The following is a 12,234-nucleotide window of genomic DNA, read 5'->3' as shown; positions in this document are numbered from 1 at the left end:
CATGCTTATGCATTTCCACGAGGCTGAGTCAACCCCTTTCCTCATAAGGGACTTCACAGAATCACAGGGTAATCCAGGAGGTCATTTAGTCCAAACTCTTGCTCAAAGCAGGAGCTGGCTTCCCAGATACTGAGCAAGAGACTGGGAGCTTTAAGTAAGAAACGGCCTCTCAAGATGCATGCTGCCTCAGGAAATAGGAAAGGCGTACTGAACGCTGGAGAACTGCAGATGACAAGCAGTCTTACAGACCAGTCTGGAGCTTCGTCTTTGTTCCCAGCCTTCCTATGACTGTTTGATTCAACATTTGCTTAAAATAAAACAATTGGCAAAAATTACTGCAGAGAGCTTGCTGTAGCCACACCAAAGATTGTTTGGGCTGATTAAACACTTGAAAGGGTGAGACCCAAAGCATACCCTATGTTTTACAACAGCTTCACAAGAGAAATGTGTCCCAATAAGCAGTTCAGCACTGACACTACAGAACTCTATTCACAGCAATGGTTGCCCAAGTAAGACACTCAGGAATTGAGCTGCACTTGAGATGATCCTTCCCCTGGCTTCTTAAGAATAGCCTGAAGCATCAGACATGCTGGATTCCTAAAAATCCAAGGCTGAAAGGATGATAGGTAAGGCATCATTCTGAAGAAAACACATTCGTTTCCCAAAACCTCAGACTGATGTAAGCCATCTGCTAAGTCAGAAACACGCAGATGTAGCTGTGCCAGGCTTCTTTCCAAGACAGTAAACTTGAGTTTCCCAGGTAGCTGGAAACAGCTATTGTGAAAGATTTTTTTTTCTGAAGTTCTCCAGGAACATTTTTGGATCTTGAAAACTCTGCAAGCCAAATACCATATCTGCAAGTTCAATTAACCTAGGCTACGCACAAGCACTTCCTCAAAGAACTTTTCAGCTGTAGTTTTGCATTCTTTGAACAGCAGAATTCAGATTCACTGAGCTTCAGGTATTATGGTTTCCCCTAAATAAAGAAAGGGAGGCCCAATTTGAATTCACTTCCAAGACGTAGTTTTCCTGCTTGCAAAACTTAAGGTGCCTTCTAGCAGAACTAGCTGAACCTGCATTACCTGAAAGTTTTCATTCCCACAAAGCTAGATCCTTTGACCATGGACGACTTCAGAGAAAGTTAAGACAGATGGTTGTTAGAAGTATTAACACATCTTTGCCTCACTTTCAGTGATGAAAAACATTTCACATAGATTAGTAAAAAAAAAAAGGGCAGAAAAAGTATTTGAGTTACAGAAATTCAGTTATAACAGCTGGCTCCCCACACTCACATTCTAGGAAAAAAAAGATCTTATGAGGGACAAAGTTTAAAAACTGTTCAGTACAGTTTCTATTCAACTCCCACATCACACAAATGGGTATCTTAAAATAACCTTTTCACTAGAAGAGGTCGTGAAGCACAAAAGCCAAGTTTATCCAATAGTTTCCCTCTGCTTTATCCTAAATTCCTCACCGCACTGTTATTACACTCTTGACACTCACCATTTCGACTATACTTCATCTGCAATTCCAGTAAAAAAAGCAGATAACCTCCACACTGCTCTCCTCACCTCTGCATGTGAATGTCCCAAGTCTAGTTCATACCTGAATATTTTGTAAGTCATTGCTAATAAATGTACCATCTTACTATATTCCTCCTCCTAACTTCAAACTTTGGACAGTCGTTACACAAAGTACAAAACCTGCCCATTTCTACACATATCACCTCCAACATTTACATATAAAAGCATATGACCTACATACCTGTGGATATCTGTCAGAGGTCTGCCTACTTGGCTTGTACCAAGTGTCAGGTTTTTATAGTGGCCTGATAGGATATATTACAGCCCTATACATAAATGGCTGGTTCAGCACCTCGGTGTCCTGTATTTTTGACATTCAAGCATGTCTTTTTAGGAGTATTTTAAATAGCATTGTATGAGCTCAGGTACAGAACAAAGGTTACTTTAGGCAACAACCCAGGAGAACAAGAATTGATTACTCTGCATATGCAATAGGTTTCTAATAGAGGTATACTGAAATATCTCCAGATATATTAAAAGCTGTCTCTTAATGAGTAAGGTTTTATGCTAATACAATTTGTATTTATACATAAACACAAAACGAACTTTTTGCACACCTAAGTTTCCATGTTAATCGCCTCCTACAGCCAGCAATTCAAACAGGATAAAGTTCAAATATCTCCTCCACCTCCTCGTGTTAGACCACCTACCTGCTCCTAGTTTGTTACTGCTCAGAGAAAAAAATCCCATGCTATTCAATTATATCTTTTTCTTTCCTTTATAACCCCATGGGCAATGCATGATTTAGTGTATCTAGAGAGCAGCAATTCTTTACTTCCCACACTTCTAATCCAATTTGGATAAGAGATTTGCTGCTTGTAAAAATAAACAGGCAGTAACACTTTACCTCTATGCAGGCACTAACATCTAACAACAAAAAGGTCATTCCTGAAGAGTAGTAAGAATTCAGTGCTAGGGATGCCATCTCTAAATTTTAGCCCTTGGTTGAGACAGGAATCCAGTTTCTTGTTTACAGGTACAAGGAGAGCACTGGGAGGCATCCTTGGCTCTTGCCAGATACAACATTTGGCATTATTGTGCCAAATATATTCTCACCAAAAAGCCAAGAATAGAATACCACAACTATGGAGATGAAGCTGTACTACTTCTATAGGGACCCAAAGGACTTTGGTCTGACCATATGGTCCCATTTCAATTAAGAGCTAAGGAAACTGTCATGCTTAACATTTGACTTATAGTTGGAAGTTTTCAAGGTGTCGCTAGTTTCAAGTTTTCAATTTGCTATGTAAACAAAAAACTGTTACATTCAAGTAAGAGAAGGTATCTAGCTGAATATGGCAACTTTAAGTTAGGATAGTCTTCAGTTACAACCAGAACTCTGATGGAAAAATATTTTCAAGTGTGTGGGTCATATAAGATACATTTTTGAAAAACACCAAGTTATTTTTGTACCAAGATAGTGGCATGTTTGCTTTTTAAAATAGCCATGTTCTCCAGAACCTGTATTGCTTTTTGTCCTCTCAGAGTATGTCACTGAGGAAAGAAAAAAATCAGACAAAAATCTAGCATACAAAGACAAAAGTAACTTTAAATTAGTAGAGTGCAGGAATACTGACGGTCGCTGTGGCAGAACACTTTTCCAGCAATAGTCAAAGTGTGCACCCATTGCTAGGCAGCATTAAAGTGTTCAGCTGATAATTTCATGGATTGCCCTCTCATTTTCAATGATGTTTAAGTCACATCACTAACCCTAATGAAACTACATTAGCAAGTCAGAAATTTGACTTAGTAATTCTATACATGAGGAAAGTGCTCCTGAAGACAAAAAAAAAAATTACATCCTTCCTTGATCCACCACTCAGAATTCTTTGTGAATACAAACCTTCAAGATTTGGTCTAGAAATTGATGATGCCTAAAACTAAGGTTTGGGGCCACTAGGTTCAGGGTATTTCTCATCATCTAATGCAAGTTCACTATTTCCTATGTAATGTTCTCAAGCAAAATAGCTCAATAATTTTTTTTCTGAAAAAAAAACACATGCTTAAAGCTGTATCCTGGCTAGGACTCTGGTTGTCTGTAGATACCAGCTCACATTTCAAAGTTACCTGAAGAAGCCTCAAAACCAAGTGTAGTAGAGCAGTTACAGACTGGGCTACATCTGAATTAGCACACCCATGAAAGAGAATCTACATTTCTTTGCCATTTCAGGCAGTTCTCTGACAAGCAAAGATAAACACGAAAGTATCTGAACACTTGCAAACTCACTTCTAGTAATTACCTTCGCTTTGCACTTGGTACCTGTATGCCTTGAGAGGCAGGCTTTAAGCAGTAAAGCCTTCTCTCAAAGAAAAATTTTTCCATTCAGGAAATAGGAAACACCGTTGGGCAAATATACCAAAAAGAGCATATAGCCACAAAAAGTCACAGTTTTGACAGCACCACAACTAAGTAATTTTTAAACAGTACCAGACGATTCAGAACACAGTAGTACTTTACAGTTTTGAAATCAATTTCACATGATTTACAGCACACACTTATTTATTAACCAAAGTGACTGGTTAATATAATACAGACTTCTTCCTTTCTGAACCTTGAGAAGGAGGTTGAGAGAAGCCTCCACTTTAACCCGTGGTGTGCACTCCAGATATCCATCCAGGCTACCAATGGACTACTGTCTGGGTATCTTCAAGTGCACCTCTGCATACCATGGAAACATCAAGTCCTGTTTTTCTAGTATAGCAAAGTTAACAGTAATAATCTAGTATAGAGGAGCTGTTTCACTTGCCCTTTTTTAGTCAGCCGTTCAGTGCAGACTGATTCATTCCAGGAAATTCGACTCTTCAGAAGAAATCTCTGCAAGTTTTTAGGGGTAGACCGGCCCTCTCAGGACTGACATTGTTTATGAACATTTCTTCAAATTACTAACAGCTGCTCATACTGAGCACAGTGGTGCCTCGTTCACACACATTCATAAAGGTTTGTAGAAGTCCTGCTCACATTCAATTTGCTGCTTCTCATTAGCTACCCTCCTGCTCAAGGATGCCTCATGTCATCCATTTGAGGAGCAGAAGAACACCATACAGCTACAGAGGGTACAAACAGTCAGAGGCAACCAAGTTGGCACACTAAGAAATTGCTACCCTGACTCAGCAGAGATCTCTGACCACATTCAAGCTCCTGGACCAATGCAAATTCAAAGTAAAAAAAAACATTTAAGGAAGCCCATTCAAGTTTTAACTATACAAAATTTATATAAATGTATAAATTTAAATTTAACTTATATAAATTTTAAAAAATTAACTTAAATGAATTTATAAATTTAAATATACAAAAGACATACTAAAACTAAAGAACTACCAAAATGGCAAAGTCAGTGTAGCCAATCTGACATTAAACAACCAAAATGAGTTTATGAAGTGTGAGGCAAGTGGGACAAAGGCTACAAGTTTGTCAGGCTGATCAGCTGAGACAAATAACAGGCAAGTTGCTGCCTTTATCAGCATGTATTGCCTTGACACAACTTAGTGGCAGACATTTTAGCATGCTCAGTCTCACTTCAGCAACTTCAACACCAACTGTAGAAGTAATACATATTCTCTAAACATAAAGGAAGGAAAAGACTTTCTCTGAGTTTGTAGTCACTATTGTACTTAAAACTCTTTAAAGTAGTTCTGTACTTTTATCATTCAACTGATGTGAATTACACGTCCCCAAAATAAACTCTGAACTATACAAATAAATACAGCACCATCACAAGCTCACCTTGCTCTAGCCTCTTTTATAATGCTTATTCCTTGCCTGTAAACATGACTGCTAGGACAAAAAGATGTGAGTTCAGCAGCACTGAACAACTCCGAAATGCTATCAACGCTATAGAACATTTCCAAACCAACATAACGAGGACTGTATCAGCTCCAATAATTTTATTAGTTTCTGGGGTAAAGCATTTTTCTTTTAATAACCACTTCCAAGCTGACTGAGGCTTTTTTCCCCCTTGTTAGAAGGGAGGCACTTCATTTTAATTGCAGAAAAATTAAAAAAAAACCTGACAAAAACAGGCAAATACAAAATTAAAAAACAAACCCCCCTATTTTCCAAAAAAGTTTTCACTTTAAAACCAATCTGTGACCTAAGCTTTTTATTTTGAAAGTATAGTTTAATAACATGGTGGGAAAGAACTTGTATCGATAGCATTAGATATACAGCTATATAATTTTCATCATATTTAAAATCTAACAAAGTTAGACTACCTATCTCATATTAAAAATAAGAATTTTTAAATTTTAAATTACTTCAGAGAAGGATACAAACATCATTGTCAAAAAGCAGGAGTGCAACTGTTGACACAAAGCTTCAGTCCTGAAACTCACCTAACAAGAACTGTGAGCTAGAGCTCAGCACCTGTGGAGCAAAGCACCACTTCTGGGAATACCTGCACATTCCTAGTTTTGCAACAGAGTGCTATGTTCTACTGCTTCTGGGATTAAAACTAAGCATGCTCGTATTTGCTGGATTAGGATTTGCAAAAGTGCAACTGTGGGCCTAACTGTGTGTTTTACTTGTCCTAGGTCCTTCTTTTAAGAACAGGACTAAGCCTAGCATTAAGGCATGCAAATCTAGGAATTACTAGACTTTTATATCTAGATCTGTCTTTTCAGGTCACCCTCCCTCACTCAACAAAATTAAAATGTTAATACAATTACAAGAAACATGATTTCCATCCCAACATCCTCACATGTTACTTACCAATTTTTAATTAACAGATTTAATATCGGTGTTTCCCAAAGTTATAGCATGGTGCTTATTCCTTAATTTTTGATATAGAAGTCTACCTAAAATGTAAGAATTGGATAAAAAGAAAAAGAAAGGCTGGAATCCCCACCCCCAAACCAGTACCACTACAGTTGTATGCACTGAAGCAGCAAGACTTGTCTTTACCTGCAAAAATAAAGGTCCAGAATACAGAAGTTAAGCAAAGATAGCAGGAGACCTAACACAAAGGAGCACTGAAATATTATAATTGAAACTCCCAGTGAAGTGGCAGCCAACTGAAATCAAAGATTGTAAGAAAAGCTTTCTTGTTAATTGGAAGCAACATGGAATCTCTTTCCAACCAGAAATGCACAGAGTAATCTAAAACAGCTCCAGCACACAGAAGACTGCATCCTTTGACAAAACTTCAGCCTTTCGAATAACTGCTTGCAAACTCAACACGCTCCAAAGATAGTTTTTACCGTGGCACAAATGAAGAATCTCTAATTTAAACAAAAAAAAAAAAAAAAAGAAACTACTTGCAGCCTGTAAGTTTAGCCCAGACTCGAATACTGCAACAAGATCCTCTTGCTTAAGTGTCTTTTTAAAGCATGCCAAAACCATTAGTTAGAAGGATAATCTAAATAAAGACATTGTTAAAAAAATAAAACTACATCATACCATGGCTAGAACAGCTAAGGAACTGGTCAGGGAGGAAGGATTATTTCCTGGCACAGTAATGTAGCAACAGACTGAGTTCTCTCTCTCTTTTTATTATTACATTAAGCCTTCAAAATGTTTCACAACAATAAAACTGAGGTTTGTAGCTCATCTGTTTAACAGATGATCAATTGTATTGAGCAGCAGGACTTTGCTTCTAGGTGTACGGTGCGGAAAAAAAAAAAGCAAAGCATACTTAGTAAGGAAAAGAAACTGAAGTCCAAATTCTGTTTTTGTTCATCTGCCAGGTCACCTCGCCAAACCTGATACCTGAGCCCAATTACGCAGGTGCAAGTAAGGATTCAACTGCATTGAAGGCAACTGAATTAACCTGCGTAAGCAAGATTGCTATCAGCCTACCTAAGCAAGACTGTACTAGAGCAGATCTGGGCTGGACATGTAATTTAATTTACCACTCTGATTTTGGATGAGCCCCAGACCTTCAGAATAATTACAGTGCTGTCTGACACAATGCTCGATGTCAGTTATAGTATTTAAGTTGTGTAGTGTTTGTCTGAAGAGGTGAAGCACTCAAATGCCAGGTACCTTCCAGCTTCTCAAGCCACCAGCTTCAACAGCATTCCACAACTCTTTAAGAATTACACTCTAAGAGTTTGTTGCAAGTATTTTGGCTTATACACAAGTACTTGAAACATGGTAAGTCCTCTCTGACCCACCATATTTCATTAGATGGAAACTTCTTCCTACCAGATGAGACTCCTGAGTTGATAAAACAAAGCTCTAAAAGCTACACTACTATTAAAGCTTCAGACCATACTGTACTATCTGTTGAGCTTCACCTTGAAATGCACTGGCAGAGTTAAGTAATTTTGAAATAAGAATTCACTCACGATAGAAACTTGACAGAAAATCGTGAGGCACAGTGGAATACACAGCTGATCAGAAACTAAAATAAATATGCAGCATGAATTCAAGTCAGCAAACTCATGTGAAATAAGTAATGCAGTGGTGTTTTCTATACTTAAAATGTTTCAGGCTGTTAACCACCAATACTGACTGCTCATAACTAGTTTTAGGACTTTGGCAGTTGAAACAAAAATAGCAGCCATTGAAGTACTGATACCTTTGATCATGAAAAACATTATTACGATTAGCATCTCATGCCTGTTTGCTCCAAACCCCTGAGATTGAAAATGTTTACAGTTTTATTTTACAAGTTATATGCCAAGAGTCTTCTTTCTCACTATTAATCACACCCATTGTACTTGAGGTTGTGCTCTCAATTTCACTAGCATTAACTTGGTATGAAAACCGGTCCAAGCACGGAAAAGTTGATGTTCTCACAACACCACATTACTACTTTGGTTCAAGCAATAGCCAGAGGAGGCAGCAGCTGTTGTCCTCAAACCAGAAGGCTAAGGAAAAAGAAAAAGCCACAGATACATTCACAGACAAAGCTATGGAAAGCAATCCAAGAATTTTAAGCCTACCACATCAGAAGAGTATATAGTCAGTCTAATGACAAAACTTAAGACATCTCCCTGAACCTCTTAGAAAACTCCTGCAATTAAATTTGTTTCTGTCAAGTTAGTTAGAAAAGTCAGCTCGTGGAAAAACTCTGGTCAGCAGGTCTGGAGCAAAGAAGGGTGCAGGGGTGCACAAGTCAGATCTGGGGCGGGGGGGGGCTATGTGTGTGCACAGGCCAGGGAGATGGCATTGCTCTCAGCGGGCAGTAAATATTACATCAGCTCAGAGCCTCTGGAAACAACTTTCAGTAGAAATCTAACATTAGGGCATGAGAAAGTACAATTTGGTACAGCTTAGGAGGCATCTCTCTAATAGAATCATCTGCAGTTTTATAAAAGCTGGGGGTGATTGCTATAGAGAGATGCTGTCCAATGAACAACTTAAACCACTCTCCACTTACATTAAAAAAAGACACATGTTCAGAGAACAAACACCATTACAGAAAGTAACAGCAAGACAACACTAACAGTTTGTATTGTTCTACAGTTGTACTTCTAGCAACTAATTGCAACCAAAATCTTAAAGAGGTAAATAAAAAAGTCTATTTAAGGGAATTGTATAAGTAGTTACTGAATTTTTCCTTCAAATTTCTCATCTAGAGAAGAAGTTCAGGTGCAAGTAGAAAAGTTTGTTCTCTTAAAGCAACTGTGTAGATGTAAACTCACCGTGTCCAAGAACCACGAGATTGTAACCGCACTTCCACTTGGATTTACGATACATAATCAAAAGCCACACTCGCAGAGGGAAAATGACCTGTTGATGATGGTGGCTGTCAACAATGGGTTCAGATCAGTTAGCTGCTAGTGCAGACAGGACAACATTTTTCAACACTGCGAGAGAAAGTCAGAGCGAGACCATATGGTTAAGCTCCATCCACATCAGCACCAAACAGCTAGCATCAGCAATTGAGAACTGTCAGCTCGGAGAGGAAGAGGCGGGAAGTCTACCTGTTGCTCACAGCCAGTGCAAAGAATGCTTTCGTAGAGGTTTATCAAGGTTGGCTCAGCGTCTGCTGGAATAAACGCATTCTGAGAAAGGCACAAATAACATGTCTTTGAATACAGCATATACTCTTGTGTCCAGTCAGGATACCTAGTGCAGAGCAACTCAAGTACTCAGTCATTCAAAATTATACAAGGAATTCCGTTACCAGACAGTTGGTTTCAGCACACTCAAGATTTACTGAAATTTAAGAACACATTCTGCAATTATACTGGATAAGTCTAAGTTTTACATTTACAGAAGATTGACAGTTGCAGATAAGCATCAGACAAGTATTGTCAGCAGACACCCTGGCTGTATGCTATTCAAGACCATGCAAAATAAAGGGATGAAAGAGTTGGCTTTTACTTCAAACTACTTTGAGTAGGGGGAGCTGGACCAGATGATCTCCAGAGTTCTCTTCCAAAATAAATTATTCTATTCATTGACAAACCTGGCCACTAGCTAAGAGGCAGGAGCTTTGCATGCAAAGACATTAGCACTGCATCACAGAACTATTTATCACCTATTCTCAAGACCTGCAGGAATGCCTGCACTTAGTTGTAACCACTAACATGCAGCAGGAGTGCATTCTGTGGTTAAAAAATTTTAAGGCAGCGTAAAATATCACTGCCTGCAAAAGCAGCGGTCTTGCCTGCTGCCCTGCATTTAGACAACATAAGGTTTTTGCACAACCATGGTGTCCACAGATTGATGCCCCAATCTGTTTCTCAATTGGATTTACCAGGTTCCACGTGTGCATCTGAACACAGGACAGGAACAGAGAGCTGGGACCACCTTTCATGCAGCAGACTTCATGTTCATTTCCAGAAAAAGAGCAAAATTATGTATTTTTAAATGCATGGACGAATTAATAGTGACATGACAGGAAATAGTTTGCTCCTGAGCAGTACTTAAAAGCTGTGTTTAATCCTGAAAAACAAGGGAACACAACTACTCCTATTCTTAACTTTGGAGCTAATTTTGTTTTCTTTATACTCACTCTTCTATTCAACTTACTTTGTTCCTTTAGGTAACAAAAGCTACATTCATCAGCAAAAGACAGCTTAGTACAGCAGTAATCTTATTAGCATGCATACTGAGTTAATACTAAGCTTATATGAAGGATGTTTGAAAATTAAGCTTGAAAACAAGCACAGTAACAGCAATAAACTAAAAATTTCAAATTCTGTCTCAGTTACAAAAGCACACTTGCAACAACTTTTTATTCTGTCTTCATCGGGTTTAGTCACTTCCTGCACATTTCTCCATAGGACCATTTTTCTATTACAGTTTTTGTTATGCTTGGGGGCCTAGGACTTGAGGCAGCTCAAGAGACAAGAGGAAGAAGCAGCACCGTTAGCCTACTTCATTCTGCCGCATGATGTAGCACCAATTTTTCTTATGAGGAACAACACCAAGATAAAAGTTACCAAAACACTTTTGGGAGGCAAAAGTGAGGCACAGTTTGTCTGCTAACATTAAAGCAAGTTGTTTCCATAACCAGTTGCTACAATAAAACTTGGGGTATACTAACATTAACACATCTTAGTGTCCAGTTGCAAGACCTCTTCTACCAATAATTCTTCCAAATTGGTCATTTGATTGCATGCTGGGAAAGCATCTTCTAGCATTGCTTGGCAAAGGTAAACTGCAGAAATTGAACAAGCCCCAATAGAGACTCCAGCACATGTGTGCTAAGTTGGAACAACAAGACACGTGGAAGACAGAAAATACAGTCTCTGAAGACTGTGAAGAGTATCTGAAGATTGCCAAAGCTTAAGTAATGCTTCCGAAGACTCATCACCACCCTTAAGGCAGAGTAAAGTCTGAATTATTAACTACGGCTGAGGACTGGGCAACTGAAGTTAGACTTAAAACCATGCTCAATCCTTTGGCATAAGAGTTAGGCCTAACAAAAACCACTGAGTACCATGGTTAAGTCTACAATGAAGACTAACTAGGAATTCCCACATACTTCAATTACAATGATGACTATTAATCCCAAGGACTTCTACACTCCCTATTAAGTGTCTCTGTATCAAGAGACACCTCTCCTCCCCACTCAAGATGCATGTCTTTGAAGAGCTGAGCAACTTTATTCTAGCAACACTAGCAGAAAGTAAAGTTTCAAAGCAGAAACCAAAACAGACTATCATTTAATAAAGGAGGCTCACAGAACGAATAAAAGAGGTGGAGGGGGGAAAAAAACCAGGCTCCACCAAGTGCCATGCTCTTCCACACCACCACAATGGAAGGGAATCCTGCTCCACGCTAAGGGCTATGAGCCACCTGGCCAGAAGCCATGCTTATGCACAGCTACTTGGCCCTGAGGGTTGAAAATAAAAGATGAATAGCCAAAATATGAGGCCAACAGACACAGCTGTCAGGCAGGGATCAACAGACCTAACGACTGTAACATTATGAATGCTCCAGCCCATGTTGGTTGCCTGTTTCACACTATACTATTCTTTCCCTCAGTTATTTCCTTCCTTTCTTTGTCTACCTACTGTAACTCCTACTTGTGCTGTTTCTCTCCCCTACCTCTTCGCTTTTTTGTCTCTTCAGAGTCCAAGGTCTTATGGACAGACTTCTATTCATACAGCACACAAGCACTGCAAAATGAAAGTTCACAGTTTTTCGTATGTATAGTTGATTGTAACAGTCCCTTCCCATCACAGGTTTTTATAAAACTCAAGTTTCTTGAAAGACAGTTGATGGACTCCATTTATAGCACTATCCTTAGTC

The 12,234-nt window shown here is 38.8% G+C and overlaps 1 protein-coding gene across 8 annotated transcripts in view; it reads right to left on the bottom strand.

Moving 5' to 3' along the window:
• Positions 1-12,234, bottom strand: part of PELI1 (pellino E3 ubiquitin protein ligase 1) — a 46,292-nt gene that overhangs the window by 23,237 nt on the left and 10,821 nt on the right. For 2 of the 8 annotated variants that reach the window (XM_074817291.1, XM_074817296.1), the window contains one exon: positions 9,171-9,335. The exons of 3 other annotated variants lie outside the window; for them this stretch is intronic. In XM_074817291.1, the coding sequence (XP_074673392.1) occupies positions 9,171-9,225 (55 nt within the window). In that variant the 5' untranslated portion in view covers positions 9,226-9,335. Of the gene's footprint in view, positions 1-9,170; positions 9,336-9,452; positions 9,534-12,234 lie in introns of all 8 variants that reach the window. 3 more of the 8 variants (XM_074817294.1, XM_074817295.1, XM_074817292.1) reach the window with 3 other exon arrangements.

Source organism: Strix aluco, chromosome 3 (genome assembly GCF_031877795.1).
Source record: "Strix aluco isolate bStrAlu1 chromosome 3, bStrAlu1.hap1, whole genome shotgun sequence".
NCBI lineage: Eukaryota > Metazoa > Chordata > Aves > Strigiformes > Strigidae > Strix > Strix aluco.
This window is presented reverse-complemented; position numbering and strand designations above follow the sequence as displayed.